Source organism: Rhipicephalus sanguineus, chromosome 1 (genome assembly GCF_013339695.2).
Source record: "Rhipicephalus sanguineus isolate Rsan-2018 chromosome 1, BIME_Rsan_1.4, whole genome shotgun sequence".
Classification (NCBI taxonomy): domain Eukaryota; kingdom Metazoa; phylum Arthropoda; class Arachnida; order Ixodida; family Ixodidae; genus Rhipicephalus; species Rhipicephalus sanguineus.
In genome coordinates this window covers 227,610,174-227,634,831 of record NC_051176.1, presented here as the reverse complement: position 1 = coordinate 227,634,831, position 24,658 = coordinate 227,610,174, and the positions used below count along the sequence as shown (strand labels likewise).

The 24,658-nt window shown below is 46.0% G+C and overlaps 1 protein-coding gene and 1 non-coding gene across 2 annotated transcripts in view; one reads left to right on the top strand and one right to left on the bottom strand.

Annotated features, from left to right (window-relative positions):
• Nucleotides 1–24,658, top strand: part of LOC119381742 (hemicentin-1) — a 106,754-nt gene that overhangs the window by 37,350 nt on the left and 44,746 nt on the right. Inside the window, exon 3 of the mRNA XM_049412488.1 lies at nucleotides 14,878–14,988. Within this exon, the coding sequence (XP_049268445.1) occupies nucleotides 14,878–14,988 (111 nt within the window). The remainder of the gene's footprint in view (nucleotides 1–14,877; nucleotides 14,989–24,658) is intronic.
• On the bottom strand, nucleotides 1,250–1,322 carry Trnas-gcu (transfer RNA serine (anticodon GCU)). The gene has a single exon. It is a non-coding gene; the product is annotated as a tRNA-Ser (tRNA).

The following is a 24,658-nucleotide window of genomic DNA, read 5'->3' as shown; positions in this document are numbered from 1 at the left end:
AGACCCTTTCCTCCAGATACGTATGGCACATACCTGTTTACCACGGGCCGCGGTGTACTGGTATGCGCCACAGGTGATTGACAGTTTATATCTACCCAGGAGCGGCGAGAACAGGTACTGGTAATTTAAATGCGAAAGCGTTAAGGAAATCCGACATCGGCAGCACTGACCCGACGAATGGAAAGAATCAAAATTAGAATCCCAGTAGGAATCGAATTCATGCATTCTGCGTGACAATCAGGTATTCTACCACAGCACGCCAGGTCTATCAACTGGTTTGTAAAAACAGCCTATGCAGGCGTAATGTTGGTGCAACGTCAATTGTGGTTGTGGTGCTGGCTATCTAATTTTACTAGAAAGCAACAAACTCTACATATGTACTCCTACGATACAGGCGTCATATGAGATTAACGTCTGTGGTTCCAGCGTTGGCTCCGCTTTTATAGCAGTCCAATAAACATTACATTTATATTCCTATGATTCAGCAAGCTGTAATGAAACATTTCTCGACCCTGGAGGAAGCTACGTATGGTATTCACATTATCGCACCGGAAAGTGCACTTCATGTCGATAAGAATGACGTATGTGCTCTAACAGGAGTGCTGACGTTACGTCAGACCATAAGTTGCCCTTTAAACCATAGAGTTTCCTCAAATTAACTAGAGTGCACTCTGGCGCTGCGGTCGTTAAGCCACCATGGGAATGATGGGTAGTACACGGATTTGCCTAATCTTGGTGCTTACGGTTTCGAACGCACTTGTGTCTTTGTTTATTGCTGTGTTTTGGCGTTCGTTTTGGATAAAAGACTAGACCGTTGTGAACTTCGTGATCAGGTTTGAATTGGTGAGCCTAAAAAGGATAAAGTGGTGAAGTGGAACTGCTGACTTTTGCTGAAGTTCGTTTTGCGACAAAGCGAATGGAGGCGACGCAGAGCCAAACGGAGCCGAAAGAACGAAGTTGAGAGAAATGTGTGTACTACCCATCATTCCCATGCTGGCTGAAGCGCCATGCGTTGCAGCTCTCATAGACACTAGCGCCAGAGTTTCCTCTAGTAAGCATTGTAGGAAACTCTATGCTTTAAACGCCAGTGTTATAATATCTGGGGTTTAACGTCCCAAAACCACCATATGATTATGAGAGACGCCGTAGTGGAGGGCTCCGGAAATTTTGACCACCTGGGGTTCTTTAACGTGCACCTAAATTTAAGTACACGGGCCTCAAACATTTTCGCCTCCATCGAAAATGCAGCCGCCGCGGCCGGGATTCGATCCCGCAACCTTCGGATCAGCAGTCGAGCGCCATAACCACTAGACCACCGCGGCGGGGCTAAACGCCAGTGTTGTCGACGTGCGTCGTAAGCCCACGATCTGCACACAATTACTACACTTACAAAAAACACGTCGATCCACCTTGTAACGCTTGGCGCAAAGCCATAAAATACGGCATAGAAGTACTCGCTGACTGCTTCGCATGAAACCGATTCCCACGCGTGGGATTTGCCGATTTTGTTTTGTTTAGTTGCTTTGTTATCCTCCATGTTTTAGCCCCATATCTTAGAACTGGCAGAATGCAGTGATCGTATACTTTTCGCTTTAATGACAGTGAGAGAGAGAGAGAAAGGTTAAGTGAAAAGCAGGGAGGTTAACCAGAAGTTTTTCGGTTTGCTACCCTGCACTGGGGAAGGGGCAAGGGGGGATAGAAAGGTAAGGAAGGAAAATAGAGTAAAAAAGAAAAAAAAAGCACACACACTCAAGCACGGGAGCATCATAGTCGTTTAGCGAGGTCAGTTGAGCGGAGAAACTTCAGCAGCGCCTTCGTCGCTTTTTGGTTGGAAGCTAGAACGTTCCGGCACTCCAAAATTGATTGTTCAGAAAGCGGCTGGTCATGGAGGCGTGCTAGCGTTGCTAAGAGCTGTTGTCTTTGGGAGCTATAGTGAGGATAATGACACAGGACGCCCGCACTGGTTTCCTCGCTGCCACAGTGACCACAGGCAGCACTGTCTGCCATTCCGATTCTGTAAGCAAGGCTGTTCGTGAAAGACACCAGAAGCCACAGGCGGCAGAGGAATGTTGTTTCGGATCGGGATAGTCAGTGAAACAACTCTATTATAGGTCCACAGTAGACGCGAGTAAACTCATCGTCACCTGGCTGCGCCCACTCGGAGACCATCAGGTTAAAGCTGTCTACCCTCGCGCGGGCCCTCTGGACGACCAGGATTTGAGAGATCTAGTCATGGGCTTTAATGAATGACAGTGGCAGATTTTCTGACATTATTCGGGAGTGCTTGTCGAATGCGCTCCAGCCCATTCTTAATCTTCGGTGAATTTCCTTTTCGTGTTTAGGTTCTCCTGCTAGTAGTTGTCCTAGGTATTCTTGTGAACACTCCAAAGTATGGTTTTCAATCGTGAACCATTTTTCTTTCGCACCGCTATTCAGCATTATCCTTGTATTTATCATATTAATTTTTAGACCTACTTTAATACTTTCTTGATTTAATTCCTCAATCATACGTACGTACAGAAAAATCACAAGTGAGCCTGAAATTATCAAAGCGGCTATGATGCGATGTATAAACGACGCACTTTGGACGTTGAACATATTAAGCCATTTCAAACTGCGCGTGTGCGAGCATGCCTCTCCAAGTCTAAAGGCACCGATCAATATCGAACACTACTACCTTAGCGTTTGTTAAAACGTCACGAGCAACGGCCTTGTCCCTCACCGTTTTGGCACGATCAACGACACAGGGGCGCGTAGACGACAAGAAAGATTCAAGTTGCTGTGGTGAGTACTCTTATTACCTCTGACGCAAGATGAAACATGAAGACGTAAGGCACTTAAACTCATGTTTAGAGGGAGTAAAGATAAGGAGAAGATAATGAGTTTCGGAACAGGTACGGAGATGTTTGACAGGCCATTGCGCCTAGCGTACCACTCCACATGGTGTTGTCGACATGTAAAATGAATTGCGTAAATCACATGTTTCATGGAAGGTATGAAAATGCGTTTGTTTCCAGCAAGTATGTTTGTAGTAGAAGTTGACATCGTTAGTGATGCCGATAGCTTCTCTTTCGCCAAGAAATAACACTCATACATGGGAAATGTAAGTTCAAGTGGCAACACCCTTAAATTAGTTAACAGAAAGTGTTCAGACTGAAAAATTGCACAGCGTAATGTTCACAGCTTACACATGAAAGAAAAAATCGAGCCAGCTGCACTCTCTGAAAGCCGTAGAAACAGCTAAGCTGATGCCCCCTTTCATCAGGCTGTTGAGTTTCTTTGTTTGGGAAGTCTTTTCTAAGTATTTCTGTGTTGTATCGTTGTTCTTTACTAGTTACTCTGTGTTAAGCTGCGGGATGGTAGTAGAGAGAGAGAGAGAGAGAGAAATGTAATGCGGAAAGGCAGGGGGGTTAACCAGAAAACATATCTGGTTTGCTACCCTGCTCTGGGGAAGGGGTAAGGGGAGACAGAAAAGTAAGAAAGAGAGGAATGGGATAGGGAGGGAGGGAAGCACACACACACACACACACACACACACACACACACACACACACACACACACACACACACACACACACACACACACACACACACACACACACACACACACACACACACACACACACACACACACACACACACACACACACACACACACACACACACACACACACACACACACACACACACACAGGAGTGTCACAATCGTTCAACGAGGCGGGTCGCTCGCAGAAACTTCACCAGCGCCTTCGTTGCTTTCTGGCGTGAAGCTCCATCTTTCCGACATTCCAAGATTGACTGCTCAGAAAGCGGCTGGTCGTCGAGGCGAGCAAACACTGCTGAGAGGGACTGTCTCTCGGAGCTGTACTGAAGGCACTGACATAAAATATGTTCAATGGTTTCGTCATTGCCGCAATGGTCACATGCAGCGCTGCCTGTCATTCCGTTGCGGCAAGCAAAGGCGTTCGTAAAAGACACCCCAAGCCACATGCGGCAGAGAAGGGTCGGATCCGAGGGATGGTAGTAGTGGTTTATTGTACTATTGCATCTGCTGCCGCCCCTTTCGTCAGACATTACATGTTGCCCTTAAGTTTCGGCAGTTTACACTAAGGATTTCTTCGTTCTTCAGGTTAAGCCATGTGGACCCCGCGCGACGATGTTCTCAGTCACGGCCGCGCTGGAACGCTACGGTAGCGTTCCAGTGCGGCCGTGGCCCATTCCACCAAGATACTCACCCAAAACGCGTATTACTATTACGGATGCGCTAGAACGGCAGCAGAGTTGCAAGCGCTGCTGCTGTGCAGACATGCCCACCTCGTCAAGGATGTTTGGCGAGGCGTAGTTGCATATACACCCAATTCCGAGCGAGCGTATAACGACGCTCCCCACCTTCTCCCCCTCTCAGGAGGCTCTCTCGCGATTCTCGGCGAGGCGCAGCCCTTTCCCCTTCCTACCCAGCCCCACTCTCGTCCCACCGCAAGACGACGTGTCCCCGCGGGAAACCTGCGGAGTCACGTGGCCCAGGTCTCTGGTCACGACCAGAGACCGTCCACGGACATTGCTAGCCCAGACTTTGTCCCTCGACTGTAGTTATACAGCACCATGTGTGTGTGAATAATCGGAACGAATGGCTTTGCTACCCTCCTCAAGTGAAGGGCAGAAAAATGGCCAATGTCATGTTAAGTTACCTTCCTCTACATGTTATTACAGTATCTTACTAAAATTCTAATGCGAAGAATGGTTTAACCCATTTTATGCGTACATAAAGTGAACGTATATTTTTTCTAGCATTTCACGGCAGTCCTCCAGTGTCCCAAACACTAATGAATTAATTCACTCGTATAGCTTAACGTCAAAAAGCGGCAGCTTCAAAAGTAACACTGTGCTTTTTTCTTATTCTGCTCGTGAATCTACATTTAGCTACTAAGAAGTACAAATTGAACCGTTCTTTTCAGGACGCAGTATTTGTTGCGAGAAACTTCCGCATTTACATAGTGTCCGCATACATTACCTGGTGTGTATGGCTACAGTATCGATTCTAGGGTTCGTCCTGTTGATTTAGGAAGATCTATGGAAAATGAGCACTATTAGAACATAAATAACTACTCTAAGGTTAAAAGGAAATCACCATTTTTAACCTCAGCTCATCGGGATGTTTTTAGTACACCGGAACTTCGGTACAGACAGAGACATAAACAAATCGTTTATGCAGGACATGACTGCACCTCGTTGCGTGTGTTGAGATCATTCACCGGCTTCTAAAAAAAAAGAAACAGCAGGCGACATTGCGAGATAATTTCAATGCACGTGCGGCTGCATCATTGCCCAGCGATCGGTATAAGACAGGCACGCAAATGCGGCATCCTACATATGACCTCCTCAATTTCATGCACCTAGTACGACAGGAGAGAGATGGAGTTGGCCGTCTTCCGGTGTAACAACTTTGGGACGCGGTGCCAATTAAGGTGATCTGAACCAGTTCGGTGGTCGTGCCGCTCCCCAAGAGAGGCTCGCTCCTAAGGGCTCTGGGAGGAGGTGAAATGGGGACGCCGCATCCCGCTCATACTGCGACCGTCAACAGCCGCTGAGCATGCCCTGCAGCGCTACTGTCAGCGTCGTCATAGGCCCAGAGAGCCACCCCCGCGACTCGCCGCTCAGCGGTCCTAGCCGCATCTTAATTAAGAGGATTTCCTGTTGACTCGAAAAGCGGGAGCTGCACGACAAAACGGATGAACGATTAAGAAAGCTGATGAGCATGACGTAGCACAGTGCCACCGAATCATGGCCTTTCCTCCCCTCTTCCCCCTCTCCCCAAACACACACTGACACAAACGACGCAGACTAGCTGTTTGATTCGTTGCAGCCCCGTCACGTCACGGTCTTCTGCAAACTGAATTGGCGATCCGTCCAATGGCGTGAATCCAACTTAAGTTGTCTATAATACAATGGTGATATGGTCCGCGGCCGCCTCGGGCAACCATCGGTGACGTAGTGAGCAAACCACTCAGTTGCTTCTCGGCAAACAATACCGCCCTGCCACCGGAAACTTTTCAAGCGCCAGCGTCGTCCGGTGCGCTTCGAGACCGCGAGTTCATATCAGCGTCTGTGGACAAACCGTGACGTCAACGGCGCGTTAGTTTTGTGAGCGCACACAGCGGCGCCTGCCAGGGAAGAGGCAGAAGCGACTGCCGTCTCGTTTATTTTTTTCTTTCTAATGATTCGCTTTTTTATTTTAGTTTTCACAGCCGCCATAGAAACCGTACCTAGCTTAAGACGTCTCAAGAAGCTCTCGATGGGCTGCCGCAACATTGCCCGCGGCACTATCCCGTCAGCGGGGCAGTTTCTACGAATAATTTCGCGTCATGCCAAACAGTGAATTCTTTTTTTCTAACACCGAGAATGACTGTCACCCTCGAAGACAAAGTTCTTTTTTTAGTTATATGTACTTCATGTGTTTCGGAGACTTTAAACTATTTCTGTAAGCAAGTCCTTACATTGAGTAGCAGTGTCAATTTACAGCTTTATCAAACTATACTGAGTTCGTTCTTAAATTTTTCTCGTACATACGCGTGAAATTCCTCAAATTGGGCACATGGTTAATAAGGAATTTGAGTGTTTGTAAAGAATTTGAGTGTTCAAGGAGTTGCCAGCAATATCGCAGTATAGCCATTCAGCATGTGCTGAAACGTAAGTCCCACTTTTGTGGTCACAGATTCTGCAGCAATCTCGGCGCCTTTTGCTGCAGTTATGATGAAATCGTAATGTTGATTTTTTGTGATGGATACCAATGGTGAAGTGACTGCAGGGTGTGTCCAGATAAGATCGAACACGAGGTCCCGGTCACCATTCCCGATTTTGATGAAATTTACTGTAGGTCTAGGCATTACACCCAGAACAATGGTCTCGCAGTTAGTTTTGCGAAAAAAAATTTTGTTCGCCCGAAAAAAAAATATACAACTACAACTTTTGGCCGCAAAAAACACTTTTCCGCCAATTTCGCGATCTCTGAATTTTGAGCGTACCTAGGGAAACAACGGTACACTTCTTCGTCACAATATTTATTCTCCTTAAAGAACAAGTAAAATACAATCTCATGAGCCTCTTTTTTCTCTTGCTTGTCGAAGCACTTTTGAAGAAAAAAATCACAAACTTGGCAAATCGCACAAAATACCTGTATTTCAGGAATTTATTGCTTCAAGCAAGTTAAAGTGAGGATAATAAAAATCGGTACACATTAACTTTCATACTTTCGCTCTCTTTTACAATAACTTGCGTGGTTTTACCGCGCTCCGTTTTACTCGATAAGTGGGCTGAAACGTAAGTGATTTACCAAAAACGACGAAATTTGAAAATGATTTTCTCAAAAAGGCCATCTTTAATTTTTTTTAAAATCCCTCTGATTCAAGTCAATGTCGTCGTCTACCATTCTGCAGAAAAAAACGTTGCATTATTTTGGTTGCTAACAAGTTATAGTGCGTCAAATGAGACCATGCCAGCCTAGCGGCCGCGTCGTTCGTTATGTGCTGAAACTCGGATATAATTTGTTGAAAATACTTGTACATGACATAATCACAAATCAGCAGCTCCACACCAACAAATGCGCAGCCAGGTGTCATGGTTCAGCAAGCTTTGTCTTGCGATCAGCCGCTTGACTAACCCGCAGCAGCGGCCGCTCGATGCTGCGGGCACTCACATTACATGAGTGCCGCTTCGACTGCGGATGAGCTCCGCTTGCGCGCCAAACTACGCTCAGAGGACAAACGAAAGAAGGAATGCATCACTGTGAAAGTTAAAGGCTGTTAAGTGCTAACAAATCTCATAGTATGCAACGAAAACTCTGCCGGCAATTTCCAAGAGAGCGCCTCCAGTAGTGCGCTCATGTGTTGCTTTCTATCTTCTGATGGCCTAAAGATAATTAGGTTCATTCTATGAGCAACATATGACATAAAAAAAGCCACTGACATCTAAAGAAAGCTGTCACTTGTGTCAGCCGGCTGTGAAAAGAAGTGTGTTCAAGTCCTTTGCTTCATTAAAGAACCGCTTTTACGATACTGTATTGCTGTGCGTCCGTAGATAGAATATTCAACGCAAGTCGAGCGTTTATCACGGTATTTTGCGGCTTCGGGCATAACAGCAGGAAAAAAAATACATGCGTGCCGTATTGAAGGCGCTCACTGGGAAATTGCCGGCAGCGTTTTCGTTGCATACTATGAGATTTGTTAGCACTTAACAGCCTTTAACTTTCACAGTGATGCATTCCTTCTTTCGTTTGTCCTCTGAGCGTAGTTTGACATGCAAGCGGAGCTCATCCGCAGTCGAAGCGGCACTCATGTAATGTGAGTGCCCGCAGCATCGAGCGGCCGCTGCTGCGGGTTTGTCAAGCGGCTGATCGCAAAACAAAGCTTGCTGAACCATGAGACCTGGCTGCGCATTTGTTGGTGCGGAGCCGCTGATTTGTGATTATGTCATGTACAAGTATTTTCAACAACTTATATCCGAGTTCCAGCACATAACGAACGACGCGGCCGCTAGGCTGGCATGGTGACATTTGACGCACTATAACTTGTTAGCAACCAAAATAATGCAACGTTTTTTTCTGCAGAATGGTAGATGACGACCTTGACTTCAATCAGAGGGATTTTTAAAAAAATTAAAAATGGCCTTTTTGAGAAAATTATTTTCTAAGTTCGGCGTTTTTGGTAAATCACTTACGTTTCAGCCCACTTATCGAGTAAAACGGAGCGCGATAAAACCATGCAAATTATTGTAAAAGAGAGCGAAAGTATCAAAGTTAATGTGTACCGATTTTTATTATCCTCACTTTAACTTGCTTGAAGCAATAAATTTCTGAAATACAGGTATTTTGTGCGATTTGCCAAGTTTGGGATTTTTTTCTTCAAAAGTGCTTCGACAAGCAAGAGAAAAAATAGGCTCATAAGATTGTATTTCACTTGTTCTTTAAGGGGAATAAATATTGTGACGAAGAAGTGCACCGTTTTTTCCCTAGGTGCGCTAAAAATTCAGAAATCGCGAAATTGGCGGAAAAGTGTTTTTTTGCGGCCAAAACTTGTATTTTTTTTTCGGGCGAACAAAATTTTTTTCGCAGAACTAACTGCGAGAGCATTGTTCTGGGTGTAATGCCTAGACCTACAGCAAATTTCATCAAAATCGGGAATGGTGACCGGGACCTCGTGTTCGATCTTATCTGGACACACCCTGCAGCGTTCTGTACCATTGCTACAGGTAAGGATTTGCAGTGACTATAGGACATAATACATTAATACTTTCTCACTGCTACTCCGTATTATAACATTAGTATTGGGAGATATAGCACTGTGCCAGCACGCATACAGACTTCTTATTGCAAAAGCCGTTTGCAATAACTGATGCGTGCCAATCGTTATATTCGGCGTGCAATATTAGCTTGGTGGCTGTGCATTGACAAAGTTCTTTTACGCATGAGAGCAATTCGCGATTCCAACTGAGCGCTCGACACCTATCGGGCGTGCCTGGAAGCAGCAGATCTATGGTCAACCTGGAACTGGAAGCGAAACAAGTTCTCAGATTGCGGCGTGCTCAGAGGCTGCCATACAGTGCATAAGCCCCCCCCCCCCCTTTCCAAAAAAAAAAAAAAAAGATCTCCAAAGCTTTGTTTTGTGCGAAAATGCATGTCATGGCGGTGTAACGGCAGCAACGCATAGTTTCATCGTTTTCCGAAAGAAGCAGCCGACGAGCATTAGAAACTTGCGCATCTGGAAAAAGGTGAGTGATAATATGCTAGTTTGTTTGAAACCATTCCCTCGCGACGACTTCTTTCTTCCCAATGAGTAGATCATTAATGTATGTGTGTGTGTGCGTTATATTTAATATCATGCGGGTTTTTCAAAGAGCGGAGTGTACTCTCGAAGAGCGGGCGACAGTGTGGAGGAGTCCGAGAAAGTGGGCCACGTCTTAAAAGCTATAGCAGTTGATGCCTTCACTATGCTAATCTGCAAGGACTGTGACACTGAGAGTGCCATTATCTGGGAGTGCAAGCGTTTTGAGGCCGCCAAAAGTCGACCTGTTGCTTGTCGGTGCGCTCGACTTCCGAACACGGCGGCAACATGGTCGTGCGAATATATACCTGTACCACAGTCGCCGCTATCTGCAGAACACGTGACGAAGGTAATCCGACGTGAACTTGACGCTGTGTCTCCTGCTTCCACATGCTCCCGTGCCTGTGACTCTAGCTCCCAGATGCCACTACTAGTGCATGCTGTCGTTCGTCAGGACCTTTACAATGTCGTCCTGGGCTCTATGGGCACCGCAGCTCCCTCGCCTCTGATCGACCACCGTCCCCCACACTCGTACGCCGAATGTCAGAGGCTCCCGCTGCGTCCTCGCAATCCAGCCGAGTGGAGGATTGTTGACTACCGGCCCATTTCCTTTAACTGTCGTCATATTGGCCACGTGGCTCGCCATTGTTTGCAACTGCCGGCGGTATCGACACCAGGCATTTTATGGATAGAACCGTTACCCCGAGATGGAACATGGCTGATCCCAACACTACCGCGAGCCATCCCAGGCCACCAGTGACGACGCTTCTTCCATGCCGTGTCGTCATTTACCAGCCCTGCGTGGTCACCGGTTCCGTTCGTCACCGTATCGTCCGCCATCATGACGTTCGCCTCGATTCTGCCGTCCTAGATTGCCGATTAAAGGCCTGCCTCGGGAAAACTAGACTATGCAGCAATATAATATCCACACTTTCAGGGTATGCACCTGAACAGACCGATTTGAGCGATGTGTTCCATAGGCATAAAGCAATGGTGAAGTAAGAAAGAAAAACATCTGATACATGTGTGCATTTTTGTGAAGAAACGTTAGCTAAAAAGCTGTCCACCTTTTAGTCCTAGTGATTTGAGCGCGATTTTTTGCGGAAAGCCTTCTATTCATACAATGGAAACGCTATGGAGAATTAGCCCTTGAGCTGTGAGCTGTACAAGCCAAATGCATATAGTTGTCCACGAGAAACGTTTGTATTGTTTCGACGAGAGCGAGTTTCAGATACGCTAACAGTGAGGCACTTCTATGTGAATGACCTTCGCGGCGTTTCATCCTTCTTTTTTATTTCTAATTGATCAAGGGCAAGGAACTCTGGTTTTCTAATTGTGCAACCCCGATACTATGGGTTAATATCTGCCACGAAGTACAATCCCGTTCACCATCCACAATGCGTCACCGCGTTGCCTATCTATTATATACAGTGGTATTCAAGGAAATTGCGATTTACGACAAGGATGCAAATGAAATGGCTTTCTACAAAATACAGCCTCCCCCCACCCCACCCCCTCCACGGTCATGCATTCACACAATCATCAACATACAAGAAACATCTTGTTTAATCAAAAATCAAAGTTATCTGATTTATTTTTTATAAACCGTCACGCAAATGGGATTGGTAATATAAATTTTTTAACTCATTTGCCCCGCCTGTGATTAGGCACATCATATACGGGTCATTTTCCCGGCAAAACCTAGTTCCTTGTAAGTCCTCAGTGCCTCTGTGGCCACGCTGATGAAGACAAACAACTCCTCCTATACGGCCCCTGAGATGATAGTGCCAAGAGACTGACTAGAGACTGATTTCCTATTGTTAGACTTTCAGCTGTTGATTTAAAAAGTAAAACGCATGATCCATGGCAGACAATTGGGCTACAGAAGAGGTCACTTGCGGCTTTTAAAATCTTTTAAGAAAAATGCAAGAATATGTTTAGACAGATAAACCACCTCGTCAGTGACATTCTCAACCTTGGTTCACATTTTTGTATCAAGAGGCGCTGACCAATGATGATAGCATACTATATTATTAGCGAGGCCGTCCGAAAATGACAGTTTTTGGCGAGAAACACTCCAGAAAAATCGGCCCTTTTGGTTAGGGTGCGATTACTTGGACCTAAAATGGCAATGTTTGTATTGCTAATAATCTTCGCATGGGTCACATGATCTTATTTCATAATATTTATCCTTCAAGTAACATCAGCCTCTTCAAGAAATCAAGCTGAATAGGTGAAATTCTGCTGTCCGTCGGGTCGCCAGCAAAAGAAGTTATTAAAAACATGCATACTACAAGAACTCCCCCCGGTCCTTGGACTCATTATTGCGACAGCCGATATAATCTATTCAATGCTTGGAGTGTTTGCGCATTCTCCGCCTTTTGCCGTATTTCTCGCCTCATGCACCGCTGTTCTTCGCCCGGCATTTGCAAAACACGCACACGCCCTCGCAATGTACGTCCCAGGGGTCTTCAGCCTCTTCAATTACGGCCAGGCGATGCGAGCGTCTGGCTTTTGCCTCCGCATCGACGGCGAGCGACCTCATCTTCTGTGCCGGGGTCCTGAACGGAGAGCGAAAATGCTGGGCTGCGGCTTATAGCCTCTGACGCGCCCTTCGCACGGTATCTCTCGTTCAGCTACAGCGCACGCCGCTAGTGTATTCTCCATGTCGTACAGCTTTCCTTTCTTTTTTTGTTCATAGAAACTCCGAGATCCCCTTGCGACTTCGAGCTGCAGTTGCCACAGAGCATAGTCCAACCTATGCGCACGGACGTACGGACGGACAGAAATTACATAGAGCCTATTTTGAAGCGCATAATGGTGGTTGCTGTTTTGAATGAGGACCTAATACGTAGTTGGAAATATTGTTGGGAAAAGACAAGCATATTGTAGCACGAAAGCACCAAGGTGACTCCATTTTTTTTTTCGCGGCTGAGAAAATCGAAGCAGAATGTCCTCTCTTTTTTTGTCTTCTTCTTTGCTGCATATAAGATGATGGGGTAACATACGCATCCACAATGACTTTCGAGCTTCTGCCGATTAGGGCTTGGACAAAAAATGGCCAAAGCAGACCGCGGTATAGATAGAGGAAACTCGCGTTGCGCCTATTCCGCTTAATCACTCATCGTAACGAAATATCTGAGCCCTTGGCCAACATGCATAACAGGCACGCACTTCCGTCACTGGCGCTGATTGCAGCGCGCATCGGCCAGCACGAGGCGGTCGCCGCTAAGCGTTCTCGAAGCCTCCCCGGAGCAACGCTCGTGGCTCGATGTAGTGCCGCAGGGAATCAACTGCCTCCCCAATAAATAGAAACACGCGAACGAAGCGCAAATAAGGAGAGAAAAAAAGCATCTGCGGGCTATATAGCTTGCGAAAGGAGTTCGCACGCCTGGAAAACCTAATCTTCAGTATGACATATTGCGTGCGGGGATCGGTGCCGCTGATAAGAAACGGTGGCGAAACAACGCCCAACGTCGGCCGCGTCCACGGGGCAGCTTTTTCACTCGCCGGATACGCATGCGTGCGTGCGTGGGCGGCGCGCAGGCAGTTGCACCGTGGGCGCGAAGGCTATGCCAGCGTCCACTCCCCACACGCCTCCTTGTCCCCCCCCCCCTCCTCTTCTGATAACTACCGCCTGTGCCACGCTCGGCGGGCGCATTAAACACGGCCGTGCCGAAAGGATGAGCCCGCCGGCTAGCCGCGCCCCACTGCGCACATTTACTTGGTGCAGCGCGATCTTTCATTCTCGTGCGTGCTAGCGGGTTGCCTAAGCGTTCATTTGCCTCTGTTGCCATTATACATGGGCACGCGTTTTCTTCCTCGGTGTTGCTGAAAGGGTGCTTCTCCGCAATAAGAGTCCAAGTGAGGAGAAGCCAGCGTTATTGGCAGGGTCGTTATTGGCAGCGGAGATGACAAAGAACCACGACTCGCAACCTTTCGCCGTGAGACACATAAGCCGCTAGCAGCGGGATGACGACACGAGCAATGGATTGTTCGAGCACTATAGTCGGCGCTTAGCATGTTACAGGAGCGGTGTACATTTATCAGTTTTATGTGATAACGTAAAGGCTAAATTTGAGATCGCGTCGACCGCTTCCAGTGGTACGGTACCTTTGAAAAATAAAGCAAGAAAGAAGAAAAAAAAAACATATACAGTACAATTCAATAGTCTATCCAGGGAAAAGACGCGGTGTCATGCGTGAAAGTGCGATTTTGCCACTTTATCAAACCCAACAGATCTTAATTTGAACATCCCTTGCCATGCCACGTGTGCCGGCCAACTGTACGGAAACTTATAAATAAATAAATAAATAAATAAATAAATAAATAAATAAATAAATAAATAAATAAATAAATAAATAAATAAATAAATAAATAAATAAAAATGGGTGTCAAACTTGCGAGTGTATTTAATTTTGAGGATATACTACTCTGTAAACTTTTTCTTCATCTAAAATTTCTTCTTAACTTGGCTTTATGAATTTTATGACACTGATAACGTAGTTGTGCACAAGCGCTACTGGCGCGATTGAAGAATTTGTAAGCTACCATGGTTCTTTTAGTCCTTCAAAGCGACAGAATTCCATCGTTCTAATGCGCACTTAGAAGTCTTTTCTCTCTTTCTTGGTGTTTCTTTTTTCCCATACAATAAAAATACGACCAAGAGATATTATAGATCATGGCGCATCAGTGCACAAAATATATGAATGGCTAACGGAATGAAACGAATACATTTGACACTGTGTACTCCCGCACGCATCTTTATCTCTGATCCCACCTTCAAACCACTGCTCATGACAAATTGAAAAATGCGCTGAATGCTTCCAAGTTTCCAGTAGCTGAGTTTTACGTTTCACTTTATATTTGCTTTGACGTGTGTGTTACCAATGAACGTGTGTACGGGCACGTGTGTTTGTGCACATTGCTTCATTATGCTTAAACAAGAGACTCAGTGGGGCGAAATCAAGCGTTCAACTTGCAGATGTCGATGTCCGAATCGACGTATCGCGTGCCGTTCGTCCAAAATTGTACCCGCTTTTTTTTTTTGTTGTTTTTTCAGTGCCGCCTGGAAAACCTGTTATCTTGGATGAAAACCTCTCGGTGCTCAATGGAACGGTGGGACCGAGCAATGAGGGAAACCTTCTTATTCTCAACTGCCACGTCATTGGAGGTGAGTTTTGGCTGTGATTATCAAGCCTTATCTACGATGTCGGGCATCGCAGGTCAGGATGAACTAAAGTGATGCGATGGGACACGTCAACACACTCAAGTTATCACTTTACAAAACTCTACCGCACACTGCGACGTGCACTTTCATTTGGTGGCGGGAGATGTCGAATGAACTAACTGACATGTTGCATCCATCAAGAACTCCTTGGTAAATAAGTACCACATGACACAATCTGCAGCTTTAATGAGCTATTTATTCCAGGATAAGCAAAAGCCAGGCTCTTCCATTTCTCAATATCCCGCTTGCCAGGGGCGGAATAGCAAGGAATGACGCAGCAAATCATTCATAATAACAATTAATGAGCTTTAGTTTATGAACTTCTAAAATTTGAGCTGCTGTAAGGCGTATAGCTTCCAAACTCTACGCGCTAGACCAATATACCTCGTTTATTCCTAATCCCATACAAAGTAAAATGCTAAAATATATTGAATGCGTTAACCCAGAACTCTCTGTTGCAGCTCATGCAATAGGAGTTTGTCACGACGCTTCAAAGTACGTAGAGCGTTTTCCCGACGTTTACACATTTTTAAAAAAATTACTTCGACCACGCAGGTGAATTCTAGTACTTGATCTGGTTTCTTCTCAGAAGCGGATGTTAAGCTCACGAGGAATTCAAAGGCTTAATCTGCGAACTATAGATACATTCCTAATTGACAAATCGCTTTAAAGAACATTGTGCAATTTCCGAATTGTAACCGACCGGTCAGTCCGAATGGCATGCGCGCATCGAAGCGATTTCAGGTATGACACCAATATGGAGAACAGCGTTACTGAAATAGGATGAAATACGTTGGTGTTTCAGTTATTGTTGTGCTCCATTGAATAGAAGAAAAAAAGGAAGGAAACTGCGTTGTTGGAAAAAGCGGGTTTAAAAACCGTGCATTTTTGCCGCATCTTTGAGATCGCTGGTTTAAAATTCATGGTTGGTTTCATTCAATTTGAAAATTTCTGAAATTGCTATAATGTAATAGTTGTCAGCTCCGCATTTTGATTTCTTGTCAAGCAGCAACCGCCACTTCAAGTACAATCAAGATCAATGAGTGAATATCTGCTGTATGCTACTGATTTCTCCAGTCAGTCTATCTAGATGATTTCATAAGAAAGCATGAAGAAACAAGGCTCCTTTAAAAATGTGACGTACTTGCGGAGCCGTTATCATAGGCAACCCCGAGACTAAAGATAAAACGCTAATTGACATGTTTTTTTGCACGTGCGCTCCAAATTGCCAGAATTATGTACATTGACAGATTTACGTTGCTTCATATCCGCGTTGTGGTATCTTCCGGCTTTACTGCTCTAGCGAAGATGCTCATGAAATGAGTTCACGTTAAAACACACGAAAAGTTGTTCAATGCGACGGAAACAAGTCGTTATAAAAATTCGTTCTTATTTTTATTACGTATAGGTCCATTAAGCTATTGAGTGAAACACGCGACGTATCATCTATCGTTAAGTATTATGCCATCAAGAAACGCAAATGATGGCAGGATTTGTCCTGTGCTCTGAGAACGCTTGAAAAAGAAAAGAAGCGGGCGGCGGAGAGGATAACGTTTTTTCCAAGATACATTGATCGAAATTTACTGCGGCACTTGCGCTGCTTTGCGTTCGTTATACTAGGACCATCTGAGCTCTAACTCTGTGCATGCATTTTGTTGTTGTTGGCGTTGTTCTTGGACGTCTCCGCGTAGAAAAATATTTCGCCTAGATTGTTCTGAATGCACTGGCAGTAGCACGTATTCTTTTCTCGACGGTATCAATATTTTTTATTTCTAACTTTTTCCCGCGTTTCACCCTTAATTTATTCAGTGTGCATCCGCGTATGCGTACGGCAAGCACATCTGAACTTTGAAGAGCCCACGTGACGTTGGAAACATTGAACGAGTAAGGAGATGAGAATAAGGAAACCATAATGAACATTAAGGAAATTATAAAACACTGCTCTTACGACTTCCCACGCGTAAACTTTAGACCCCGTGCACAAGCACTGAAAACCCCAAGCACGCTATTCAAAACACCTTCGCTTCCTTCATCGCCAGGCTCCTTTTATTTAAAAAAAAAAAAAAACAACCTTCTCGGCATATATAAATTTTTTGCACAACAATATTGCTGTCAACACGTATAAATGAACGAAAGAAGGGGTATTCTGAGGGCTCGTTTTTCTTTGTTAGACACAACATTAATTAGAACTTACAGACAAGAAAGCCAAGGAAAGTATAGGGAATGCTATTTGTAGTAATTATGATGTAAATGTGAAGAAACTAAAGTGGACGAAAAGATGACTTGCCGCAGGCAGGGACACGTATAGCCACATACTTGTCAAAGTAGGTAGATAAAAGCGCTAGTAATAATTGAGCCAATGCACACACCCTCCTTTTGTATAAGTCTTCCCCTTTAAATGCCACAAATGAAGAAGAAATGTAAAGCCCAATAAAAAAAAAGGCCAACTAACATACCCGAAACATTCCACAAGGTGGCAGGTCCGAAATCTTCTGCACCTCTGGTCCCTCGTACTACAGCCGCGGTCACGTCTGTGTAGAGCGCGCGAGCAGTCGACTTTTGCTCTGCGGGGCGACACCTTGAGGCAGTTTCGGGCTCTGACGTGGTGTGTCAGGAGCATGCGCGGCCTAGTAGTCAGGCTGACCACGTCAGAGCCCGAAACTGCCTCGAGGTGTCGCCCCGCAGAGCAAAAGTCGGCTGCTCGCGCGCTCTACACAGACGTGACCGCGGCTGTACGTAACAGCTGACCTATTGAGTAGAACGAAGGAGTGGAACAAAGTATCGCCAGTCGTCCAAGTTATCTCTCAGGGTTCGCACTAGACAGAGGCATTCGAAATGCCAGATCAGCATTGCGGGAAGGGGGGGGGGGGAGGGACTGAGCAGCAGCAGCGTCCGCTATACTTTACTACCTATACGATGCCGCAATGACCTGGTAGCAATCTAAGGAAAAAAAGAACACGTGTTGCTTGCGTTATCAAGAGTGCAACGGTGAGCCTTCTAGATATGAAACACTGTCTGGTCGCAGGTTCCGTGACGTAGATCTGCCAGAAGACTCTGAAGGGTTCGCTTATAATCACAAAAGATGGCTCATTATTATATTAGTGATGTTATCGTGACGACAATAAAGCAGCAAACTCAGTCACCGTGGACGTGGTCATGTGGGACGCAACGAACATAATTGTTACGACACCAGCGCTGGATACCAATTGTTCGGGCACTCGGCATACACCTCTTCAAGAAGAACTGCATGCATTAACTTCAATGCCACGAAAGTCGTCTGGAGCGATACTTTTATACGTACGTTCTTACTCTAGAATTGCTCGTAATAAAATATATGCAGACAATCTCGATGCTAGGGACAATATTAGCGAAGAAGGCCGGCGAAAGGGAAAACGTGTTTACGAACGTCGATCTTTGGTGAATATATGTTCATACGCTAAAAAGGTGCGCAATCTTTGCTCTCAGGGAGTCGTTTCTGTTAGGGATCATATGTTGCCTACGACAATCGCCACACGTGGCTGCTCACCGAGGGAGACTTGACCCAGAGGGTCTTAAACACAGTCGTTGAAGCTGCGTACACCCTTGCACTGCGAGGTGGCTTTTCAGTGCAAAAAATCAACACCCCTCTTAAAAAATTTTTTCTTTGTTTGTCAAAGGTTACGAAGAGGAAAAGTTGCGTTTGTCTTTCTTTGCTTTCTACCTATTCAAGAAGTTTCTGGAGGCGAAAACTTGCCATAGCGAACGCCGAGAACTGCATATACTATAGTGCTTCAGTGCATGTGTCGCAGTCGCCGCGCAGGTCCCGTAACTGGCGCACCGTGAGAGACGCAGTCGCGCGAACTGCGCCTCGGATTGCTTTGCTCAATCCAACCGTGCATGCATTCTCTTCCAACACCGGCCGTCTCTCTCTGTATGTTGATTTTCGGGCCTCGTGCGCCGTCCTTCGACAATAGGACGAAGAGGGGTGCGGGGGGAAGGGGGGGGGGTGCAAAAACGCGACTCCGATGGCAGCGGCGCCAAGTGCTGCTATGCCGGAAACTCGTCCACCTCCTCCCGGCATTGTGCCAGTATCGGTGTGCGCGGCACGTTTCCACCGCGACCGGCTTGGCGCCAAGTTCAACAAAGCACCGCCGTGCCTCTTTTGAAGTGCACTAGTTGCGCTCTGCGAATAGCTCCCCAGTCATTGTTTTGCCCAGCTTCTATTGATGCTGTTATTGGCGTTTCACGGAGGCCCCTCTTTAGTTGTATAGCGGCGCCGATTGCCATCGATATATATATATATATATATATATATATATATATATATATATATATATATATATATATATATATATATATATATATATATATATATATATATATACGGACACGCGCTCGTACGTGTGTGTGTTCGCACCGACAGGAAAGAGAGGGCGGATCGGGCCAAATTTTGCACTCTATACCTCGAATTCTGTTTCCGCCTGGACGCCTCTGTCGCCTGCAGCAGCACCTCGAATGCGCCGATCCCCGTCACTAAGCGAGTCGTAATTTCGGCGCCATGGCCACGCGTTCAGTCACTACACTGTCGCTGCTGCTGTTACTGCAAACAAAGCCCTCTACTTTGTGCGAGCGCCGCTGCGCTTAGCTCAGTGAACGGTGCGGAGATCGAGAGACATTGTGCGCGAGGACTGTGAGCTACTCGCGGCGTGCGCCACTCGAAAACATGAAGCTCACAATGAAAAGCTCGCTCCGTAACAGCTATAGCGCTAATGTCGGCTCACTCAACGGGGAGGGGGGGGGGGGGGGCAAAAAGTTTAGTCGTAGGTCTCTACATTGTGTTCTCGCCCCGTATAAACAAAAAGCAAATTTGTATCAGTTCATGTATTTTTTAAATGCGAAGCATTTCTTAGCGAACTTCTGCGACTTTGAGCGTATCTATCTATCTATCTATCTATCTATCTATCTATCTATCTATCTATCTATCTATCTATCTATCTATCTATCTATCTATCTATCTAGCCGCCTATGACTTTGTGCTCTCCTGGTCGCTTGGTTCATCGAATGTGCACCAAAACTGGTATGGCGTAACATGACTCTATGACGAACATAAATGACAAGTCATAACATGAAAATCATGACATGCATGTCATGTACACCATGATTTACATGCTACGCTCATGCTGCGCTGGTGGCCGTTTCGCTAGCTTGACCTACCCCGAAATTGGTATTGCGCGACGTGACTGTGTGACGAACATAAAAACACGAGTTAACATGACAATCATGACACGTATGTCATGTACAGCATGACTTACGTGCCACGCTCATGGGGCGCTGGCGGCGGTTTCGCTAGATTTATATACACCAAAATTGGTATCTTGCGACGTGACTGTGTGACGAACACAAATAACACGAGTTAACATGAAAATCATGACACGCATGTCATGTACAGCATGACTTACGTGCCACGCTCATGGTGCGCTGGCGGCCGTTTCGCTAGCTTTAAATACACCAAAATTGGTATCTTGCGACGTGACTGTGTAACGAACATAAATAACACGAGTTAACATGAAAATCATGACACGCATGTCATGTACAGCATGACTTACGTGCCACGCTCATGGAGCGCTGGCGGCAGTTTCGCTAGCTTGATCTACCCCGAAATCGGTATTGCGCGACGTGACTGTGTGACGAACATAAAAACACGAGTTAACATAAAAATCATGACACGCATGTCATGTACAGCATGACTTACGTGCCACGCTCATGGGGCGCTGGCGGCGGTTTCGCTAGATTTATATACATCAAAATTGGTATCTTGTGACGTGACTGTGTGACGAACATAAATAACACGAGTTAACATGAAAATCATGACACGCATGTCATGTACAGCATGACTTACGTACCACGCTCATGGGGCGCTGGCGGCGGTTTCGCTAGCTTGATCTACCCCGAAATTGGTATTGCGCGACGTGACTGTGTAACGAACAGAAATAACACGAGTTAACATCAAAATCATGACACTCATGTCATGTACAGCATGACTTACGTGCCACGCTTATGGGGCGCTGGCGGCGGTTTCGCTAGATTTATATACATCAAAATTGGTATCTTGTGACGTGACTGTGTGACGAACATAAAAACACGAGTTAACATGACAATAATGACACGCATGTCATGTACAGCATGACTTACGTGCCACGCTCATGGGGCGCTGGCGGCGGTTTCGCTAGATTTATATACATCAAAATTGGTATCTTGTGACGTGACTGTGTGAAGAACATAAAAACACGAGTTAACATGACAATCATGACACGCATGTCATGTACAGCATTACTTACGTGCCACGCTCATGGGGCGCTGGCGGCGGTTTCGCTAGATTTATATACACCAAAATTGGTATCTTGTGACGTGACTGTGTAACGAACATAAATAACACGAGTTAACATGAAAATCATGACACGCATGTCACGTACAGCATGACTTATGTGCCACGCTCATGGGGCGCCGGCGGCGGTTTCGCTAGCTTGATCTACCCCGAAATTGGTATTGCGCGACGTGACTATGTGACGAACATAATAACACTAGTTAACATGAAAATAATGACATGCATGTCATGTACAGCATGACTTACGTGCCACGATCATGGCACGCTGGCGGCCGTTTCGCTAGCTTGATCTACCCCGGAATTGGTTTTGCGCGACGTGACTGTGTGACGAACATAAAAACACGAGTTAACATGAAAATCATGACACGCATGTCACGTACAGCATGACTTACGTGCCACGCTCATGGGGTGCTGGCGGCCGTTTCTCTAGCTTGATCGACCCCGAAGTTGGTATTGCGCTGCGTTACTGTGTGACGGACATAAATAATAGGAGTTAACATGAAAACCATTACATACAAGACGATATATGCAGCTCTTTGCTGGCTGCTTCGCATTACATCGATTCCCAGAACGCGTGGGATCTGCCGGCTTTTTTTTTCTTCTTTTTTCTTTTTTTATAGAATGTAAACAGCGCAAACATAGCCTATTTGCAGAACAACTTAGCGTGAAAAGCCCGCACTGGGTTACCTCAGGGGACACTGGCGCTCAGTCTATACTCTGTCGAGGCGCCACAGTTCCTTCCGGGCGCACCGAATCCACTGAAAACGCTTTTGCATGAAAATCATCATCTGTAAACAAACAGCACCCGCGCATTCATGTTCTTGCTCCATTATGCGGAAATCGGTAGCGGATTAAAACGAGAGTGTCCTTGATAACCTATACCACTTTGTGCGGTATATATACTAATACACGTGCTGCGAAGGATCGGGGCAGTTTGACAAAATTTAGTGTACCGGGGACTCGGTGGCTGATTTCTCCGGCGTTTTCACTTCATCATCTCTTCAAGATAAACCTTCGTCAGCTTGAAGTGTAGTGGTTATTTCATTATTGTGCACGTAGTTTAACAATATGTAGAAGTTGCCACCTAACTTGAACAAGACGACCTGCTGACATCCACGTAAGGTCAAATGGCATGGCTAATATTCAATGTTGAAGAGTTCATATAATTTTACTAAATGAAAAAAATTCTGCAGATCGCACTCATCCTGGGAGTCGATGGCATGCGAAGCATTAGGCGATTAGTGGCCTATACCAAATTTTTTGCACAATTTGGGACGGGAGAGGGGGTTTTCAGAAGAATTTATGCCCTAAAGTTAGATTTTTTAGAAGAAATCGCTCGTTTTGAGCAACGCCGCTCGATTTTGAAAGCCGTCATGTTGGATTTTCAGCTACCTTGGTCGTTTGGCTTCCAGTGGCCAGTTCTGTTGCCTCCAAGATTGGGAACGCGCACAATCTTACAGTTTCGGAGTCCATGCCCGCTCTTTCTTGGCTGGCAAAGCGCTCTAGGGGACGCAACTTGCCTTGTCAGACATCCTTATCGTCTTCATTAATACGCCATTAGGGTTTTCTTTTTTGGGTGTGCGTTCGTTTTTCCGGTTGTCATTCGCACGTGGTCGTGTTGGCGGTGCGTTAAGTGTTTTCTAGCCGTCGTGTGCGTCATGTCCTCTGCCGTTGCGGTTGCTCAGTGGTTAAGGTGCTCGGCTGCTGACCTGAAACACACTCGTTCGATCGCGGCCGCGGCGGTCGCGTTTCGATGGGGGCGAAGTGCTGGAGGCTCGTGCACTGTGCGATGTCAGCGGAGGCTAAACCACCCCAGACCGCGTCGTTATATCCCACCGTCCAGAGGAGACGACGCATGCACCCTTTTGTGGCTGGCATCAATTTTTTTTTACTTGGTGTCATGGAGCCACGAACTGTGTCGCCCGGAACGGTCGACGGCAGCGATCGCGAATGCGCTAATGATGTTACTGTAGCCTGAATACAACCACATCTGCTCGTCCCCAAGCTTAGCATGAAGCAGGTCATTATTGGAGATTTTTTTTAGGCTGCTCTAATCCAAAGAAACTTCATTTTCATGTCTTAACAACTTTTTTGGGCTGTTCGATTTTTCGGACTATTTTTCGGTCGCCGCCAGGTCCCAAAATATCGGTCGGCGACTCTACTGCGGAGCGACCGGGAGCTGTAAAATTCCAATGTGCAGCGCGCCCGAGCTGTTAATCTCGGTCGTAATCGTATCGCTGGTGTCTCCCGCGATGGAATTTACACGAAAATAAAGTTTTCCTGCTGCTTTGCGACACCAGAAAACCGCGGTCTCTTGGATGCCGAAAAGTAGCCAAAAGACCGCGGGCTGTCTTGCGCCGTAGGATTCCATGGGGCGTGCTGTGTGCTTGGCCATGTGACTGTGTTATTCAGAGTGCTTTTTTGCACCTGAATAAAGTTTTGCTTCACTGAATGTGGTCGCTTATATCGAAATACCGCTTATAACGAATTTTATCGCCGTCCCGCTGACTTGGTTGTAGCGAGGGATTACTGTACGTAGATAGAAATGGTGAAAGTGCCTTTGGTTCGCCGTGAAATGCTTCGCATTTATAAAATATGTAGCTGATATCGGGGGAAGAATAAATTTTTGCTGCGTACGGAAAACAAGCCACAAAACGAAGATAGTGATGTGTACTGTAAGAGTGTCGCCTACGTGACTTTATAGGGGGCATCACTTGTATGCGAAGAAGTGTAAAAAAAAAAAAAAAGACAGCACGTTCCTCGGACTGTAACTGTTCATGCCTTATGCTGTTGCTCGCGGTGATAAAGATAATGTGCAGGCTCTAGCCCTGCGATTGTTCGCCCCGGTAACAGTTGCTCTAGTCCAGCGACCTTTCTGCTATGGGGCGCTGAAGTTTAACGAAAACAACCGACTTGAATAGTTCCTGCTATTTGGTTCACATTCGATTCCACAATACACTATTACAGTTGGTGGCATGTTTGTTTTTTGTTTTTCTAATATATATATCAGATAAAACAGGTAATGCCGTTTCGTGGGAAACGCAAATATGGCGCTTTACGCGCTTCCGTTCTCGACGGCCGTATCGGCTGCGCCGGCGTCTTGTGCCTCACCAATAAAGTACACCATACGTACATACTACATATGCAGGTATATATATATATATATATATATATATATATAGTCGAGAAAGGAAGACAAAACGTACGAAACAAGCTTTACTAACGTTTCGGCAGGAGGGCCTGCCTTCG